Raw genomic sequence first — 20,527 nt, 5'->3', positions numbered from 1 at the left:
TTCTACTGGGGGACTTCAACGCCCACGTGGGCAATGACAGTGACACCTGGAGAGGGGTGATCGGGAAGAACGGCTTCCCCGATCTGAACCCGAGCGGTGTTCAGTTATTGGACTTCTGTGCTAGCCACGGATTGTCCATAACGAACACCATGTTCAAGCACAAGGGTGTCCATCAGTGCACGTGGCACCAGGACACCCTAGGCCGGAGGTCAATGATCGACTTAGTTGTCGTGTCATCAGACCTCCGGCCGCGTGTCTTGGACACTCGGGTGAAGAGAGGGGCAGAGTTGTCAACCGATCACCACCTGGTGGTGAGTTGGATCCGCTGGCGGAGGAGGAAGCCGGACAGACTTGGCAGACCCAAGCGCATTGTGAGGGTCTGTTGGGAACGTCTAGTGGAGCCCTCTGTCAGTAGGGTATTCAACTCGCACCTCCGGGAGAGCTTCTCCCATGTCCCGGGGGAGGCTGGGGACATTGAGTCCGAGTGGACCATGTTCTCCGCCTCCATTGTTGATGCGGCTGCTCGGAGCTGTGGTCGCAAGGTCTCCGGTGCCTGTCGTGGCGGCAACCCCCGAACCCGGTGGTGGACACCGGAAGTAAGGGATGCCGTCAGACTAAAGAAGGAGGCCTATCAGGCCACTCTGGCTTGTAGGTCTCCGGAGGTCATCGACGGGTATCGGCAGGCCAAGCGAGCCGCGGCTCGTGCTGTCGCAGAGGCAAAAACCCGGGCCTGGGAGGAGTTCGGGGAGGCCATGGAGGAGGACTATCGGTCGGCACCAAAGAAATTCTGGCAAACCGTCCGGCGCCTCAGGAAGGGGAAGCAGTGTCTCACAAACACCGTTTACGGTGCGGGTGGAGGCCTGCTGACCTCGACTGGGGATGTCGTCGGACGGTGGAAGGAATACTTTGAGGATCTCCTTAATCCCTCAGTCACGTCTTCTGAAGAGGAAGTAGAGACCGGGGACTCGGAGGCTGGCTCATCCATCACCCAAGCTGAAGTCACTGAGGTTGTCCGCAAACTCCTCGGTGGCAGGGCTCCGGGGGTGGATGAGATCCGCCCTGAGTACCTAAAGTATCTGGATGTTGTAGGACTGTCTTGGTTGACACGTCTCTGCAACATCGCGTGGCGTTCGGGGACCGTGCCTCTGGACTGGCAGACCGGGGTGGTGGTCCCTCTGTTCAAGAAGGGGGACCGGAGGGTGTGTTCCAACTACAGAGGGATCACACTCCTCAGCCTCCCGGGTAAGGTCTATTCCAAGGTACTGGAGAGGAGAATCCGACCGATAGTCGAACCTCGGATTCAGGAGGAGCAGAGTGGTTTTCGTCCCGGTCGTGGAACACTGGACCAGCTCTATACCCTCCATCGGGTGCTCGAGGGTTCATGGGAGTTTGCCCAACCAGTCCACATGTGCTTTGTGGATCTGGAGAAGGCTTTTGACCGTGTCCCTCGGGGTGTCCTTTGGGGGGTGCTCCGGGAGTACGGGGTCCGGGGCCCTTTGCTCAGGGCTGTCCGGTCCCTGTATGACCGGAGCAGGAGCTGTGTTCGCATTGCCGGCAGTAAGTCAGACCTGTTCCCAGTGCATGTTGGACTCCGCCAGGGCTGCCCTGTGTCACCGGTTCTGTTCATAATTTTTATGGACAGAATTTCTAGGCGCAGTCAGGGGTCGGAGGGGGTCCGGTTTGGGGACCACAGGATCTCATCTCTGCTGTTTGCAGACGATGTTGTCCTGATGGCTCCATCAAACCCGGACCTGCAACATGCACTGGGACGGTTTGCAGCCGAGTGTGAAGCGGCTGGGATGAGAATCAGCACCTCCAAATCCGAGGCCATGGTTCTCGACCGGAAAAAGGTGGCTTGCCCTCTCCAGGTGGGTGGGGTGTCCTTGCCCCAAGTGGAGGAGTTCAAGTATCTCGGGGTCTTGTTCACGAGTGAGGGAAGGATGGAGCGTGAGATCGACAGGCGGATCGGTGCAGCGGCTGCAGTGATGCAGTCGCTGCATCGGACCGTTGTGGTAAAGAGGGAGCTGAGCCGAAAGGCAAAGCTCTCTATTTACCGGTCGGTCTACGTTCCTACCCTCACCTATGGTCATGAGCTTTGGGTAGTGACCGAAAGAACAAGATCGCGGATACAAGCGGTCGAAATGAGTTTCCTCCGCCGGGTGGCTGGGCGCTCCCTTAGAGATAAGGTGAGGAGCTCGGCCACACGGGGGGAGCTCGGAGTAGAGCCGCTGCTCCTCCACGTCGAGAGGAGCCAGCTGAGGTGGCTCGGGCATCTGTTCCGGATGCCTCCTGGGCGCCTCCCTCGGGAGGTGTTTCAGGCATGTCCCACCGGGAAGAGGCCCCGGGGAAGACCCAGGACACGCTGGAGAGACTATGTCTCTCGGCTGGCCTGGGAACGCCTCGGGATCCCCCCGGAGGAGTTAGAGGAAGTGTCTGGGGAGAAGGAAGTCTGGGAGTCCCTGCTCAGACTGCTGCCCCCGCGACCCGGCCCCGGATAAAGCGGCAGAAGATGGATGGATGGATGGATAAAAGGTTGTCCATTGTTAAGTTGATGTTAATATGTGATAAAAAATATACATATTGGTGCGTTCAAATTAAAACTTCATATTGTTTGAACAAGCTCTTATTAAAGCAGAACTAAGTAACATTTCCATCTTACGATGTCCCTGGAATGGTTACATTTTTGGGGCGTTTGAAGAGTCAGTCGTCGCCCCCTGCTGTCTCTGGGTGGAAAACCAGCCATTGATCCGAAGACAACTCTCCTGAGAAACCCTGGCTCTTTTTTATGATTGGCAATGTGCCATGTTTTTGGGCGTCATTACACTGTCTTATTATAATAAAGAAATGAAGACGTAATCTGACCGTGTGTTGTCACAAAGGAGCAGCAGGAGGAGCTCTATTGTCAAAGTGACTTAATCCTGCTTTAAATCCAGTTGAGAAAAGTACAGACGTCTGTCCTTTCCACAAACGCACAAAACGCTTCTTTCTACTCATGTTTTAAGAAAATATATTTTTTTGAACAAAATAGACCGAAGTACGTCTGTTAGCGCCACCATGTTTGTTTTGGTTTGTTCAGGCGCTTCACCTTTGGCTCCGCCCAAACCATGATGATCTCTGTGATTGGTCCAGTCCAATAAGAGTTTGTGAACTCACAAAAATCACAACAAAGCTGCAAGTTTATTGGTTGTGTGTTACAGCTAGCACAACGCACTGAACTCCGGGACGCCCTAAATGTTTTTTTTTTTACATTTTTTTTTCTTTGCATTGGTGGCTACACTGGCAAATTCTCAGTTTAGGAACAGTGCACTTGGTTAAGGTTAGACAGGTGGCCCCTGGACCAAATGCTGAAGATAAAGGGAGTCCCTATGACATTTGTCTGTGTAGTCATTAGTGTCCGCTGAGTAACTGATTACATGCTCAGAATCGGTCTGCAGTTTGTGAGTCTGTGGAGCCAGTCGAGGAGGAGAATAAAGGGATTCTGCTAATTGTCCATTACCAGGAGACTCCATGAGAAAGCAGAGTGCAAAGTTAAGACACTTAATTACCTTGAGCCTTTTTATTTGTCTGTGTTCATTTTGTACAGGTATATATCTCAGGTCTCTGCACTGCCCCCTGTGGCTCAGAGAAGAGACTTTAAAGCAGCTCTGCTTGTGTACAAGTCTCTCCATGGCCTAGCACCAAAGTACATCTCAGACTTGTGTGTGTCATATGAACCATCTCAGACTCTGAGGACCTCAGGGGCCGGCCTCCTGCTGGTGCCAGAGTCAGGACTAAACATGGACCGGCCTCCTGCTGGTGCCAGAGTCAGGACTAAACATGGAGCGGCCTCCTGCTGGTGCCAGAGTCAGGACTAAACATGGACCGGCCTCCTGCTGGTGCCAGAGTCAGGACTAAACATGGACCGGCCTCCTGCTGGTGCCAGAGTCAGGACTAAACATGGAGCGGCCTCCTGCTGGTGCCAGAGTCAGGACTAAACATGGGCCGGCCTCCTGCTGGTGCCAGAGTCAGGACTAAACATGGAGCGGCCTCCTGCTGGTGCCAGAGTCAGAACTAAACATGGACCGGCCTCCTGCTGGTGCCAGAGTCAGGACTAAACATGGACCGGCCTCCTGCTGGTGCCAGAGTCAGGACTAAACATGGACCGGCCTCCTGCTGGTGCCAGAGTCAGGACTAAACATGGACCGGCCTCCTGCTGGTACCAGAGTCAGGACCAGACACGGAGAATCTGTGTTCCAGTTCTATTGGGCAAAGGTCTGGAACAGCCTCCCCAAAGTTGTGAGACGGCCCCGCCCCGGCTGCGTTTAAATCTAAGCTAAAAACTGTTTAGCCGCGCCTATGACTGATTATACCTGTTTTTTAATATTTTAAAATTAATTAAATATTTATTTATAAAATTAAATAAAAAATGTTTTTATTCTTTACTTTACTCTAATGTACATTGTTTTACATTTGTATAAACTGCATTGTGTTTTTACTTTATTACTTGTTTTAAATTGTGTTTTAAACACTGTAAAGAACTTTGAATTGCAGTTTGTATGAATTTTGCTTTATAAATAAATTGTATTTTATTTTATTTGATATATATATATTATTTTATTTGATTATATACATCTGCTGGACCAGGCTGGACTCTACTGGACCAGGCTGGACTGTACTGGACCAGGCTGGACTCTTCTGGACCAGGCTGGTCTCTACTGGACCAGGCTGGACTGTACTGGACCAGGCTGGACTCTTCTGGACCAGGCTGGTCTCTACTGGACCAGGCTGGACTGTACTGGACCAGGCTGGACTCTTCTGGACCAGGCTGGTCTCTACTGGACCAGGCTGGACTGTACTGGACCAGGCTGGACTGTACTGGACCAGGCTGGACTGTACTGGACCAGGCTGGACTGTACTGGACCAGGCTGGACTGAGCACAGGCTTTGCATCGTTGCTGAAAGTCAAAGATGAAACGTGATATTCAAACATGGACGAGTCGCTCTAAACACGACATTGAGACGGTTCAAGGGAAGAACAATTATAACATGATTGAAAAGGATGAGCCTCGGACACAAGACACACACGTCACAGACAGAGAGCGTGTGACTCATGTAGAGTTCTAATGTCGTGTCGTCACTTTTCAAAACTAAAAACATGTAAATGACAATCTGCTGCTTGTTACTAATGAACAAAATGTAAAATCATGATCTATTTATGTTATAGTTCGAAATAATACTACTTTAGTACAACTGTCTCCTCTACACCGCCTCACAGATAAAGGAAAGGAGTATATTATTTCACCAAATATTATAATATCATGTCATCGACGATACTGACCTGAAGAGCTTTCAAAACCATAATGTGCATAAATCAAATAATATAAACATACTATAAGACACACTTTTCTTACTGCCATAGGCTGCACATAAAAGCAGTCATTTCACATCCTAAAACACGGTAATTTCATAACTTGTAATGATGTGATTCTTATCTTGTTAAAAAATGAGAAGCTTTTTGCAAAGCAGCTGTAAATGATTGATTCTGCGTTGTCAGCTCTATACGTTTGTGTAAAACTGGCATTATCCTGTATTCTTTGCGCATATCTACTTAAGTCATCTCCATTCCTCTGATCGTACTCCGCACTGAACAACTGAAAGGTGCTTTAACTGCCTGTTATGCCCCTCCACAAGCCCTTATGACAGATTATTCAATCCTTTTTCTCCTTTTCTGTTTCTCTCACTCCTTACAGTCCACCCTGGTCGACTTGAAATCGTTCTAATCTGTCAGATAGAAAAAGAGGCACTCTCATTGACCAAACGGCGCTGCTGCCTTGGATGGCGGTGTAATTATTTCGTCAGCGCTGTGTAAGCTGGGCGTGAGAAGAGCTCTTGAGGAAGCCACTGGGGCATTAATGCTGCTAAGCCTTCTCCTGCGTCGCCCAGTACAGCCACTATAACTCACTCACACTGCAGTCGGAGCATCAGTGGAGCGTTCAGCGTGGGTTGGCAAGAAACGTGAAATAAACCCAACGAATCAGATTTGTCTTCGCTCTAAAACCCCTTCAACTGAAAGGACACATTCTGCATTATTTGTATTGTACCTTTGCATTTGCATCTCATGTTTTTTAACTAAAAACAGTAAAGTGTTGAAAACCACACATGATTTTCTATCAGATTGGTGTTAGCACTCCATCTACTGGCAGCAGAGGGAATTACCACATGGGATAAACAGATGCTAGCGTGCCCTGACACACTAATGTTAGACCTCAGTTGTAGTAACGTGATTTAAGGTAGAAATGCTCAGAACAAGTGCTCCCTTCGTCGTCACAAATCTGGAAGCCGAGTGTTTTCTGAGCCTCAAAGAGAGGACCTCGTAAACTCATCAAACATGTGTGAATGAAGCTAAAACACAAGCTGTGTTTTTGATAAGGGAACAAAAGTCAGAACAGGGTTAGAAGCCAAGAAGAGGAAATTTAGCATAATATGTCTTAAAAACCTTTAGTCCCTTTGTTATTCTGAAACTCTCCTGAATGGCTGAGAGATTAACACGAGCTGGAACTCTCACTTCACTGCAAGCTACGCTCCTGAATTAACTTTTTGAATGTTTCTTATGTTGAGTTTGCATATTGGGTCAAAGCCTGGCGAGGTCCTGGGAGGAAACTTCCCATTCATTTTTCCAATTCTAATATTGAAAGTTTAAAGGCACAATGGAGGCTACTGTAACCATGTCCATAACACGGCTGTTTTCAGTACAAAAAAAAACACCTAACATTTGGTGAAATGTTTATAAAGTTTCAGCAACACCTTTCAAAAGTATTTCCCCCAGAAAGCTTCAAAAAAGTATACCGTATTTTCCGGATAATATGTTTTTACATAGTTTTGGCAGCAACTTATACTCCGGAGCGATTTATATGTGATATTATTTGCTATTTTCACACTGGTAACCACATTTCACATGACAACCGCAAGAGGGCGCTCTAGACTCTAAGCGACACTTCCTCTACATCCGGAGTTTGTGGAGTTGTTTAGAAGTGACACCGAGGTTGTGATTAATTGTGCAGAGTGACACGTGCAGTAAAATCGGAACTAGTCAAAACAACGTTGAGGCTGCATTCACACTTTCACAAACAAAACTGATGCTTTGGTAAACTTGTTAGCATGTTAGCATGTTCTTTATGCTATAGTTATCTGAATAACTGTTCATATGTTACTTTAACATACCAGACACTTACCACAGTTCTGTCTGTGCCTCATGTAGCTGAAGGTGTTAGCGTTAGCATACGTCATGTAGCTGAAAGTGTTAGCGTTAGCATACGTCATGTAGCTGAAGGTGTTAGCGTTAGCATACGTCATGTAGCTGAAGGTGTTAGCGTTAGCATATGTCATGTAGCTGAAGGTGTTAGCGTTAGCATACGTACACCCATTCACCATGTCCTCTCATCTGTTATTATTTTAAACTGCATTTCAAGATGTTCTTAGTCTTTGATTTAATCAAATAAATCTCCCCCAAAAATGCAACTTATACTCCAGTGCGACTTATATACCGAATTTTCCGGACTATAAGTCGCAGCGTAGTATAAGTTGCACCAGCCAAAAAATGCATAATAGAGAAGAAAAAAAGTCGCACTGGAGTATGAAATGCAGTTGCAAGTGTGAAAATGACAAATAATATCACATATAAGTATAAAAGTATAAGTATATAAGTATAAATATAAGTATACGTCGCATCCCGGCCAAAAATATGACAAAAAGGTGCGTATGTTTTTTTCTTCTCTAGTATGCTTTTTTTGGGCTGGTGCGACTTATACTCCGGAAAATACAGTAAGTTTTTTCAGTAGATGAAATAAAAATGATTGTGTGTCGGTGACATTTAGGGTTGAAGAAAGTAAAAATGTAAGAAAAACATAAACCAAAGCTTTTTACACATGTATCGTAATAGTTTTGTTATTCACATTTATAATATCGTAACTACTTAGAAGTCTAAACTGATACTTGATACATGGCTCACTCTGTGATTAGACAGCGTGGCGCCTCAGAAAGAGCTCTGATTGGTTCATTATTTGCACTCAACAAACACAAGTCGTCGTAAAGAAGAAAACCAGTGCAAAGACTCAAAAACGCCTGAACAACTGTAAGTGTTTATTCTAGAGCAGTGGTTACTGAGTTTTCCATTCAAAGGTCACAGTATTTCATGAACTTTAACTTTGAATATAGTGTGTATAGTTTTGTGCAGGAGAACCACAGTCAACATTGTCACCAGACTCATTCTCATGGTGTCAGTGCTCACATTTACTGCATTCTGACAATAGCAAGTGTTATTATTAGTTTAATAAAAACTGATTTTCTTCTAAGTAAAGTAACAGTTCCAGTTTTTGCCCCATTACATACAGTACATGTTATTACAGCTTTACAACAGGAACACAGGACCAAACCTGTTTAAAGTTTGTATCTGCAGCTGCGTTCTGCTGCATCACAAGTACATTAAAGGACATGTCACTTAAATGTCCATTAAAAAGTGCAATCAATGAAAACTGCTTTACTCGCTGCACAAACAAATGCTCCGAGCACTCACACGGTAAAAATAACTCCACGACACGACATTAACCTCATCAACGAGTTATCTGAATCGCTATCGATGTTTTAATCTTATGAGATAAATAAGAAGGATGAATAATTCATCCAGCTTAAATCACAATGTGAATGGTTGCAATTAGCAAAGCGCAAAAGATGAATTATTAAAGTGATATAACTGTGAACATAAAAATCATGTAGTCTTTTGCCCTCAGAAAGCTGCATTTGTACTTATTTAAAGGCGGCATTTCAGGTTTCTTAGTAATTAACTATAACATAAGTCAATCATTGTCTTTCAATAAAAAACATTTAAACTTGATATTGATCTAAAACAGCTCATCAAAAGGTCCATTGACTTCCTGTTAACACAAAGCTCTGTTATTATCAATAAACATTCGTTAATAACAGGTATGTCAGGAATTTGCTAGCGTTAGCCGTTTACCATAGCTTGAACTGTAGCATGTGGTTTGACGTGAGATCCACGACTTGCACGAGGATCATCAGTCCAGAACTATGAGCCTGTCAGACGCATTTGACCCATCGTTTTTTACAGAAATACATTTTTTCCACTTGGACACCTGAGTCACATGACACCTGAGTCACATGACACCTGAGTCACATGACACCTGAGTCACATCCTAAATGGTGCAGGACTGTGGAGTGACATTTCAGAACTCTACATGTGTCACTCAGACTCATAGGGATCGCAACTAAATACAGGTATGTGGGCGGGGATAGGGGGTGGGTGAAAACAGGACTTTTCTGAGCAATGCAGCCTTTGATACAGGATTTACTCAAACATCAGGAATCAATGATATTATAACTGAGTAAACTAACGATGAGGAAAGACTGTAAGACCTGTAACGAGGTTAAAGGCTCGTTATGGTCGATTACAGAACACGCCTCCTCTACAAACACGGGAAGTACAGCATTTCTTGGCACAAAGGCATTCCTCACTTTCTCACATATTCCAAGCGCCCTCATCACCCACTGCAATAACCTATCAGCGCTTTTCAAATCTTTCAAAGCTCGGGTTCGACGTCACGATAAAGCTAACAACAACTAGCATGCTAACCGCGCTCGAGCTCGCAGTCATTCTTTTTGTGAAATTGATGATCATAGGTTGAAGACGGGGCCATTCCACGAGCTGTCGGCGGCACTCGGACGGGATGAGTCGCCGGGGAAACGAGTGATGAGCCGTGACAGGGGCAGCAGGGTCCGGGTTCTTCTACTTACACTGCTGTGGTCATGCTTTCCACACTATCAATGCATATAACAACGCAACATATACCTCATTCATAACCATAACTGGGTCTGATCAACAGCGAAAACATTTAAAGGACCTGTTATGCAAAAGCTTTATTGCTTTGAGCCATATTCTAATTGTTCTCGTCTTTAATCCACTTGAAGCTGCATTTAGAGCGATTTGTGCAGATTTCGGTCGTCATATATTGGGACAATATAGAAGACAAAAGTCCTGAAGTGACTGCTGGACGTGCTTGTGGAGGGTGGACTACAGAGTCGACACTAAATGTGACTCAGGGACATCGTTGCCTCAGGAATTGCAGGTTTTGCTATTTGCTAAATTAGCAAACATTCAAATTCAAATTGTGATTAAGCTGTATTTCACTCCTACACTGCTCTGGCCAACAATGCCTCATCAATAAGACCATCGTTTTTGCAATCCTGTCAGATGTTGAGTGGGATAAGAGTGTTTTAGCAAAGGTTTGGTTTCTTTAGTGAATAAAACAAGACTTTACATGTGAATAATGAAGGATCCGGTCTGATCTTGACCAGATTGGACCAGAGTCATAGGAGGACATGCAACTGATGATACACGGCTCACCATACGATTATATCACAATAATATCACAATATGTCCATCATGCCATAATCAACGTATGGATTTGACAACATATCACTGTTTTAAAAGAAACAGAAAGTCTTCCTGCCACACAGCCTCATACTACATCACAAACACCCACAGTATTAATACTAAAACATACAACTTGATTGGGAGACACGGGAAACAACGATATGAATAATTATGGAATACCAATGATGTGAGCACTCTCGCCTCACAGCAAAAAGGTCATAGGTTTGTTTTCTGCCCTATATGAGCCCCTGTCTCTGGGTGGGCTTCCTCTGCGTACTTTTCCCCACATCAACATAAAACATGCCCACAGGCTCAAACCTCTGCTGTAAGTACTCTGGACTCCTGTAAAGTAAATCGAAGTAGCCAGAGAGTTGTACAAAGAGACATGAGACCGAAAGTCTGAGGCAGGAGAAGTCTATTTACCATCAGCATGAGAAACGTACTCCTGGAGATCTGAACACGCTCAACACTTTGTGGTATTGTCCATTCAAGCCTGAGCGTGCTGCTGAGCGTGCTGCTGCGCTGGAGCATTAGAACCTCTGGTGACGCAAGACCCATGACAAGGACTGAGCAGCTTCACTGACCAACATCCTGGATCAAGAACTAGCATCGGTGGGACGATGGGTCAAATGCACCTTAAGCAATGTTGACACAGTCTTTCCTCTCGATAGCTTTACAAATGAACTGGGACCAGAATATATGGCTTTATTTGACAACCCTCATCACGACTGGTTTAAGCATTTCATGGTAAAATGTTCAAGTCGTTATAAACTTTGAAAATCAACCCAACGCCAGATCGAGGCGGCGCAGTGGTCCACGCTCCAGTGAAAGTCACAGCGTGTTAGAATGCTCCGCTGACCTCCGCTAACGTCGCCGCTATAATCTCCACACACAGCCACTCGAGAAGATGACCCCTTTTTTACTGGGTCACATGTCCGAGCTGCAGTCTGGACCGGGCAGCGCAGGACGAGAGCATTTGAACTTCAGAGGATGCACTTTTACTCACTCCTTTCAAACTACACCTACTGTTCCACTACACTGTGCATGCACGTTTTTAATCAATGTTATTCTTTTTATTTTTACGTTTGAAATAAACTGAAGCAAACCAACCGAAATATTCAAGTGCAAAAATATACAGATGATTAGGTTCGACTCATATTTCAGGGGAAAGTCAATTTAGAGGGACAATATAACAACCCACTTCTGGATTCAAACATTCAAAACGTTACATCGTTTATTTGATTAAATTTCACTTTGTTACATTTCAATCGTTTTGTGTGAAATGAGCAGAATCTGAAATCTGACTTTAGCAAAGACAATATGACAATGTCAGTCCAAACGTACCAAGAGCAAGAAACTCCAAACTTCAAAAAGCCAACGTCCTTTGTCTAAGATGACTTTTGTTTAGCATTTTAAAAAGACTTAGAATTTGTAAGACATTGTTAACGTGAGTCAGAAAGCACAGAACACAAATGTGAGATCAACATTTCTTAAATCAATCTTGCTCAATTCCATCATGATATACACATTTTTGTTCTGTCATTTTACATCACATTTTATGCATTTTATGTGTTTTTCTTTTGCATTTCTATTTTTTTTATTCCAAACAACACAACACTGAGTCCAAAAGCCTCATCAAGAACAAGTCATTCAGAATAATATGATCCGCTTTGGAGACTCACCAAAGAATAGGGGGCTCTCCATGACTGCTGAGGGTCTGGGGGGCTATGGGGCTCCTGTGTACCCCGCCGGAGAGCGCTCGTGCCTGGGGGTCTGGGGGGCTATGGGGCTCCTGTGTACCCCGCCGGAGAGCGCTCGTGCCTGGGCAGAAGCAGCAGCAGCCTGGGCATGTCTCGCTCCGTACACTCCTCTGTGTGTGTGTGTCAGAGGCAGCGTCCACTCTGAGCTGTGCTGTGTGCCTCTGCCTCTGGCCCCGCCTTCTCTCTCTCTCTCTCTCTCTCTCTCTCTCTCTTTCTCTGCCTCTCGCCCCTCCTTCTCTCTCTCTCGCCCCTCCTTCTCTCTCTCGCCCCTCCTTCTCTCTCTTGTCCCTCCTTCTCTCTCTCTCTCGTCTCTCCTTCTCTCTCTCGCCCCTCCTTCTCTCTCTCTCCCTCTCTCTTGTCTCTCCTTCTCTCTCTCGTCTCTCTATGTCTCTCTCTCGTCTCTCCTTCTCTGTCTCGTCTCTCTCTCGTCTCTCCTTCTCTGTCTCGTCCCTCTCTTGTCCCTCCTTCTCTCTCTCTCTCTCTCCGTCTCTCTCGTCTCGTGTGAGCTATGTGTGTTCAGCTGCTTCCTCACCAAAGGCATCACTTTCCCAGCGGCAAAACGTAAGCCCTTTAAAAAGTCAGTTATTAGAAGCATTTGAAGGAAGTGGAAATGTGAAGTCGTTTGACCCGGGTCAAATGAGCTGTTCTCGCTGTTTTTTTCTCCAGTGGTTCATTCAGTTATTTTTTCATGTATTTCTACACACTCAATAGGGGTTGCTGCTAGCAAGAGCTCATCAAAGCTACTATGGGCCTTAGCTGGGGTAAATGTAAGCGTAGCCATTCAACGGCACATTGCTCAAACTTGGCTGATCATAACGGGAGTTACGTCAAAGGAATGATGAAACCTCTGAAATGTGCAACAAGTACTTTTAATCAGACTTTTATTGTAGAAAAAGATTCAGTTGTATCATCTGGACATTTTTTATCGACAAATGGCAATAAACCCTATTCTGATTCTGGACTCTGTTTTTTTTTTTTTTTTTTTTTTTTTAAAGCCCTTCCTTCTCTGTTCTGTTTCCCTTTTGTCCCTCTTGTCCTGTTTTTTGCTTCTCTTCACTCTGTTGAGAGCCCAAGCCGGGTATCCACAGGCCGAGAGAGCATTCCAGACGTGTTTTTCATCCTTCTCAGAGCACATCAACGCTGTGGACCTGAACATCAGGTTTACAAGAGAAGACTCTAAGGAGAACCGCTTGGCCTTTCTTGATAGTTCCACGATCAGAGGAGAGGACGGGAAGCTCCAAATAGAATAATACAGGAAACCTCACACACTCAGATCAGGACCTGCTGTTTGGCTCTAACCACCCACTACAGCACAAGCTGGAGGTGATCAGAGCAGCTCAGAGGACAAGAGGTGTCCACCAGCTCAGAGGACAAGAGGTGCCCACCAGCTCAGAGGACAAGAGGTGTCCACCAGCTCAGAGGACAAGAGGTGCCCACCAGCTCAGAGGACAAGAGGTGTCCACCAGCTCAGAGGACAAGAGAAGCCCACCAGCTCAGAGGACAAGAGGAGCCCACCAGCTCAGAGGACAAGAGGTGTCCACCAGCTCAGAGGACAAGAGGTGTCCACCAGCTCAGAGGACAAGAGGAGCCCACCAGCTCAGAGGACAAGAGGAAAGAGAAAAAACACGCCTGGAATGCTCTCTCAGCCAGTGGAGAGCGAAGAGAACCAAAAAACAGGACAAAAAGGACAAAAAGGAAACAGAACACAGAAGGAAGGGTGTTTCTATCCCTTATTTCTCCGGACTGTCTGAAAAATTACAAATATTTTTTTAGACTAGGCAACATTTTAAGACAAATACTGGATCACATGTGGATGTGATCAAAAACCCTAAGGACAAGACACCGACACAAAAACAGAGCAATGTAGTTTATTCTGTCCAATGCAGTGGAGAAATCTGTAAAGAGCGCCACATAGTGAGACTAAACAGCCACTGCACAAGAGGCTTTATCAGCACAGAAGACACTGGAGTTCAGGACCACAGAGCGCCGTGCATCTGCATCTTATAGCCTCTAATCACTTTTTGAAGACAGTGAGGTGAAGATTCTAAGCAGAGAAAAAAGATGGTTTGAAAGAGGAGTTAAAGAGGCAATATTTGTTAAAAAAATAAAGACCATCATTAAATAGGAATGGGTGATTAAGATTTAACATTCCTGTGGTTTGTAATGGAATTTTGAATCCCTGGAGAGGTAAACGGCCAGGGCATTCAGATTACAGTTACACTGTGAGGAAAGAAGCGCAACAGCGTGAGTCAAGGACAATAGGAGACTTATAGCCCATTAAATGACTGATAGAAAACAAAGAGGGTAGTTTGATAGAAAACAAAGCGGTTTAGTTTCTGTTGATACCAATAACACATTTTCATTAGGAGGTCCTGACCGGTGGGCAGGGCCTACCCAGAGTAGGACAAATATCTGAGTTCCCGCTCCTGATTCGCAGATTGAAAATGACTCTTGGATGAGAGTCAAAACGATTTGTAGTCCAGATGACTACAACTGAATCTTTTTCTACAATGGAAAACTCCTGCATGAATGAGAAACGACACTTTTACCTACTTGTGGTCGATGGGTTAGCTCAGACCTCAGAACTTGTAACATGAATTGTCTCGATACGTGTCATGCTATGCAGTGTAACATACCTGGTAAGACAATAACATCTAAATGAAGAGAAGGTGGCAAACTTTCCCTCCAAAAAGTTACATTGTACTTTAATTTCTTCATTTACTGTGTGTGTGAAACTATACTAAATTATTAAAGTTAGGCAAAATTATACATTTTCATTCACCCATTTGATCATGCCATTTAATCTAAAAAAACTAACTTGACTGGATTTGGCGGCGGTGGGTTTCTTTTTTTTTTTGGTTTTGTTTTGTTTTAACATTTAAAACACTTAAGAAAACACACGAACAGGACAATACCAAAGCGAACATAGAATAAATCCAAATGTGATCCATATTCTGCATGTCAATAATAATGTTGGTCCAGTCTTTCATTGTTGGTGAAATTTGTGTCCTTTTTTCTGTGTTTTTTCCCTGCTCCCACGAGTATATTCCAAAGATATCAATTTGTTGTGTCCACTGCACGAGTTTTGAGGCCCAGATACATAGTTAATGGGATGTTAAAAATAGTCTGCAAGGCCTTGCTGATCTCAGTCCAATATATTTGAGCAACAGAACAGTCCTAGGGCCTCCTTCAGGAAGGATTTCAAGTTTCTTCTACATAATGCACTAACTTAATCAGATACTTGAGGTTACTAGGTCTGATCATTACCTCACGACAACACCACAAAGTTGTTATACAAGCAAGCATTGTACGTTAGCTTCAGCGCAGTCACGGTCATTGTCCTATTCCAGTGGTTGCAATTCTTTAGCCCTTAATTGGATGCAGATACATGTCATTCGATCCAGGTCAGGAGGGTTCGTTACAGATCCTCAACAAGGAAACTTCACACCCTCAAGAAGACGATAATTCCTTCCACTGGAGACTCGCGTTACTGCGCGTGCCTGAAAACCCTAAACAACTTTATTTATTTAGCACCAGTGGTCGGAGTCAGCTGAAAGTTTAATGCATGGGAAGGGGACAGGCCTGAAGAACCACATATCAGGTGAGATTTTATTTTTTTACTCATAATAACATACTGTTTATAGATCAAGATGGTGGTGCATGGGTATGAACAGTGGGCATGCACTCCAGTTTCTGAAATGAAAATCTCCATACATTTTTTTTCCGTTTAACTTTTTGAAAAAATTAATACATAAAAAGGTTTGCTTGTACATTGAAATTATTACTTTGTTACACCAAATGCTATAGTTGGAATAAATATGAATATTCATATTTCAATATAATTAACAAAAGAATTATGCAAAGTTCCAAATTTATCACATTTGACATATTAAGTTTCATTTTGGATCATTTTGTTGAATATAATCAGACAACGATATCATTTTTATGTTTTCCGAACGTTTATGGAAAAAAACTATTGCTGAATTTACATTAGAATATTAATACCAATAAAATGTCAACTCAACCTAGCGCTAACGTTGCCATGGGAACAATGTTTTACATGCATAAGTCTGTGAGGAAATACTGGTAATACTGTCCTTTTCCAAGGTCTTGCTTTCCTGTAGCCCTCCTTGGATTTCCTCTTCTGCCTCACTTGTCTTGCTCTCCTTTTCTATTTCTCACCGTCTCGTTTTTTAGTTCCATATTCCTGCCTCCTTTTCTCATGTCTGTCCCTCTCATCCGATCTTAGCCTTTGCTCATCACTTTCTATCCTCTTTGATTTGCCTGAACCTTCACCACTCACTCACTGTCGCGTTCCCTAATTCTCTCTCTAACTATCATATTCTGGCTTGTTAATCACGTTTGTCTTCTTGATTTGAGAACCTCTCTCGCTGTCTGCCTTCCTCTCCCTCTCTTCGACTTTTCTTCCTATTATAATCTACTAGCTTCCTCGCCAATTTTTTTCTGCTAGATTTGTCTATTTCTCTCTCTTTCTCTCCCATTCCCTATCTGTCTCTCTTTTCTCTCTCTCTGGCTCACAACCTTCTCCCCTTCTCTCTCTCTTTCTAGCTTTCTTCACTATCTTTCCCCTTCCCCCCAACTTCTCTCCCCATCGTCTCTATCTCTCTGGCTTGCTCGCCACTTTCTTTCCTCTTGATGCCGCCGCAGACACCTCCCTGTGTTTGTGAGGGCTCATTCATTGCATGGATTCGTCTCATTTGCGGCACTCTTTGTTAGAAACACAGTTGAAGTTTATCTGATGTTAACACACTTGTCCCTGATTCAACTCAGCGACAGTCGATCATTGTAGATTCTTGAGCGAATTGTCCTATAAATAGAAGATGCTGCAGCTTTATTTCAATTTATAAGACAACTTTCTTATTTGATGAATAAAAACCGCAGGGCCGGTGCGGAGTGACAGTCGACGGCAGGGGCCTCGACGACCAGATCTCCGGACACTTAAGGTAACTCTGGGGACATGGAATGTCACCTCGCTGGGGGGGAATGAGCCTGAGCTGGTGCGGAAGGTTGAGCGGTATCGACTAGATATAGTCAGCCTCACCTCCACGCACAGTTTGGGCTCTGGAACCATCTCCTCGAAGGTTGGGGACCACAGGATCTCATCCCTGCTGTTTGCAGATGACGTTGTCTTGATGGCTCCATCAAACCTGCAACATGCACTGGGACGGTTTGCAGCTAAATGTGAAGCGGCTGGGATGAGAATCAGCACCTCCAAATCCGAGGCCATGGTTCTCAACCGGAAAAAGATGAGGTGAGGGAAGGATGGAGCGTGAGATTGACAGTTGGATCGGTGCAGCGGCTGCAGTGATGTGGTGCAGTGACCGTTGTGGTGAAGAAGGAGCTGAGTCGAAAGGCAAAGCTCTCGATTTACCGGTCAATCTATGTTCCTGGCCTCACCTATGGTCATGAGCTTTGGGTAATGACCGAAAGGACAAGATTGCGGAGACAAGCGATCAAAATTAGTTTCCTCCGTCGGGTGGCTGGGCGCTCCCTTAGAGATAGGGTGAGGAGCTTGGCCACATGGGGGGAGCTCGGAGTAGAGGTGGCTGAGGTGGCTCGGGCATCTGTTCCGGATGCCTCCTGGGCGCCTCCCTGGGGAGGTGTTTCGGGCATGTCCCACTGGGGAGGGGCCCCGGGGAAGACCCAGAACACGCTGGAGGGACTATATCTCTCGGCTGGCCTGGGAACGCCTCGGGATCCCCCCGGAGGAGTTAGAGGAAGTGTCTGAGGAGAGGAAGTCTGGGAGTCCCTGCTTAGACTCCTGCCCCCGCGACCCGGCCCCGGATAAAGCGGCAGAAGATGGATGGATGGATGAATATGCACCAACTCTTCATTCTGCACAAAAATATCAATGTTAGATTACTTGAATTCACCAGGTACATCTTCATTTGCTTCAAATACCATCAGAATGACAATCTAGGCTTCATAAGCAGGCATGTCATTAGACCTTCATCTATATTGGGGCACAGGTCCCTTCAATTAATTCCTACATTTTTTTGTAAAAGACTGAAGTAGTTTTGCCAGCATATTTGTGTTGGAATTTAGACTTTGTTTTACATGATGTGTCTGGTACAAAAGGATGTACACAGCAGCAGAGCAGTCTTTGCACATTTCAAAATCAGAGTGAACAAACTGCATCTACAAACATAGATGTGTGAAAGTGGAGCTAGCATCAACCAAGAGGCTGCAAATGAGGAGCAACAGAACTATCAGCCAAATTTTAGGCAAAATTTAGAGGTGCACAATGAATGTTTTCTGGTGGGGGTCCGTCACATGGTTGTCTCAGGAAAATGTTGTTGAAAATGTTTTTGCTTTGAATGTTCCTAAGTAGGGTATAGTACAAACATATCAAAAACAGACCTTAACCATTACTGATTTGTGTCTAATCTAAAGCAGACATTTTATCAGCTTTAAAGGAGACACAGTATGCTTCTTTTGGGGTATTTAGTACAAACTATAACATGCATAGATGCTCTGGGGTTTTTCTGTGGTATATGGTCCTCTTGGCAGCGGGTCTACAGCCTCTCCTTTCACCAGGGAGGAAACATATTATGGACTCTTACACTGTTGCACTCTAATCTGTTGGTACAGAATAAAATCCACACATTTGGTAAAATGATCTTCTGGTTTGAGGTCCATTTAGTGGACAGTACCATCAAGCCTGTAAATGTCAAGTAAATACATTGTTGTTTACACATATTAACTGGGGTTGTCTCTGTCTTCGTGGGAACCCTATGGTACATATTTCATGTGCATATAACTGATGTAAAAAAGAGTGTTTACTTTACCATTATTATTGGTATTATTTTGTCTTATGCTAGCTATTTTTACTTTATTTTATCTTTACTTTTCTCTCCATTCCCTATTAAGATATGAGAGGTTCTGTTTACAGGAGTTTTGTTAATAAGAGTTTTTGTTTCTAAGAGTGTTTTTTTTTTTTTTTTAAAAGTCTTATAATCTGTTCTTTTCCTCTGTATCTACAGCGTTGTAACACCATTGAGGACAATAAAGGATTATCTTATCTTATCTTATTTGTGAAAAACTGCAATGGATTAAATCACTAAACTCACGCATCATCCATGCCACAGTATTTGCAATTTAAAAACTCTCATAATAAATGAAGTCGTTTGGTTGACGTATTTCTTTCTTCTATTATCTGATAATCACTCTTCTCTGCACAATTTGACTGAGATTACATATTTTTTCCTCTAAAGCTTCAATGATATTCAAACACATAGGCTTCATTGTCGACAGTAGTCAGAGCATTAAGCCATGAAATGAATATGGTGCGTTTGTGGACCCAACCACTAACAAATGATGAGCAGGTACAGCTTTGGACTTTCTTTTCCAAATTCTCAAACTTTAACATAAATCATTTAGATGGATTCTTTCACATTAACACGTCCACAATCAGTTCTGGTGTTGGGTTATTTACGTTGCATACGGCCTCTTCTTCTAAGACGTCTCATTTTCCCATAAGATTCCCTCTGCTTCTCTATCATGGTGTGTCGTATGGAAAGGCACAACCACAGTAATCATCGGACCATCAAAGGTGCTCTACAACACTTGTGTGCTCTGCTTTTTACCACTGCCAACAGCTCATATGTAACATGCTGTGGTAATGTGGGCCTAACCCGATCACTGAAACAGCCTATTCATTAGAAACAGCAACGTGAATGTCAGCAGCACTCGTTGGCCATGGCGCAACACAGCAAAAACCTTGAATGCCTCACCTCACCCCACAACTTAAACTTGTATTACTCTTTTTGGGAAAATATGCGTGAGGGTGAGTAAAATACAGTGGCTTGAAAAAGTGTTCATACCGCTGGAACCTTTACACATTTTGTCCCGTCACGACCACAAACTTAAATAAATTGTGACAGGAAAAAATAACTTGCATGCTAGCCCTGAAGATGGCTGTACAGTTTCTAATAAAGGACTTTTACTTTACTGTAACAGAGTGCCTCAGACCTCCATAACTGCATTTTGGCACATATGCACTGTATACACCTGTCCATAACTACCTACATCTCGCCCATTCTTTTTTAGTTGTTAAATACATTGTTTTGGCATTTTTTGTGAACACAGAGTGGAAAGAAAATCATACAGGATTTCCAAAAAAAACAACACACAACTAAAAACTGACAAGTGCAGCATGCAAAAGTATTCAGGCCCTTTTTCCTGAGTGCGACCAGTTGCTGTCAGAGGTTTTCTGTTGGTTGCTGAAAGATTGAATGTTAACCTAATGGTTAAATAGAGTCCATCTGTATGTAATCTAACCTCAATATAAATGCAGCTGTTCTCTGAAGGCCAAAGAAGTT

General features: G+C 44.2%; 1 protein-coding gene across 1 annotated transcript in view; it reads right to left on the bottom strand.

Annotated features, from left to right (window-relative positions):
- znf385d (zinc finger protein 385D) overlaps positions 1–12,293 on the bottom strand; it is a 168,939-nt gene extending 156,646 nt beyond the window's left edge. Inside the window, exon 1 of the mRNA XM_072460720.1 lies at positions 12,108–12,293. Coding sequence (XP_072316821.1) covers positions 12,108–12,129 — 22 coding nt within the window. The 5' untranslated portion in view covers positions 12,130–12,293. The remainder of the gene's footprint in view (positions 1–12,107) is intronic.
- Positions 12,294–20,527: the final 8,234 nt, after the last annotated feature.

This window comes from Eucyclogobius newberryi, unplaced genomic scaffold (assembly GCF_026437365.1).
Source record: "Eucyclogobius newberryi isolate DKJ021-1_F unplaced genomic scaffold, fEucNew1.0.hap1 SCAF_3, whole genome shotgun sequence".
Lineage (NCBI taxonomy): Eukaryota > Metazoa > Chordata > Actinopteri > Gobiiformes > Gobiidae > Eucyclogobius > Eucyclogobius newberryi.
The sequence above is the reverse complement of the archived record's forward strand: the minus strand, read 5'-3'. Positions and strand labels throughout refer to the sequence as shown.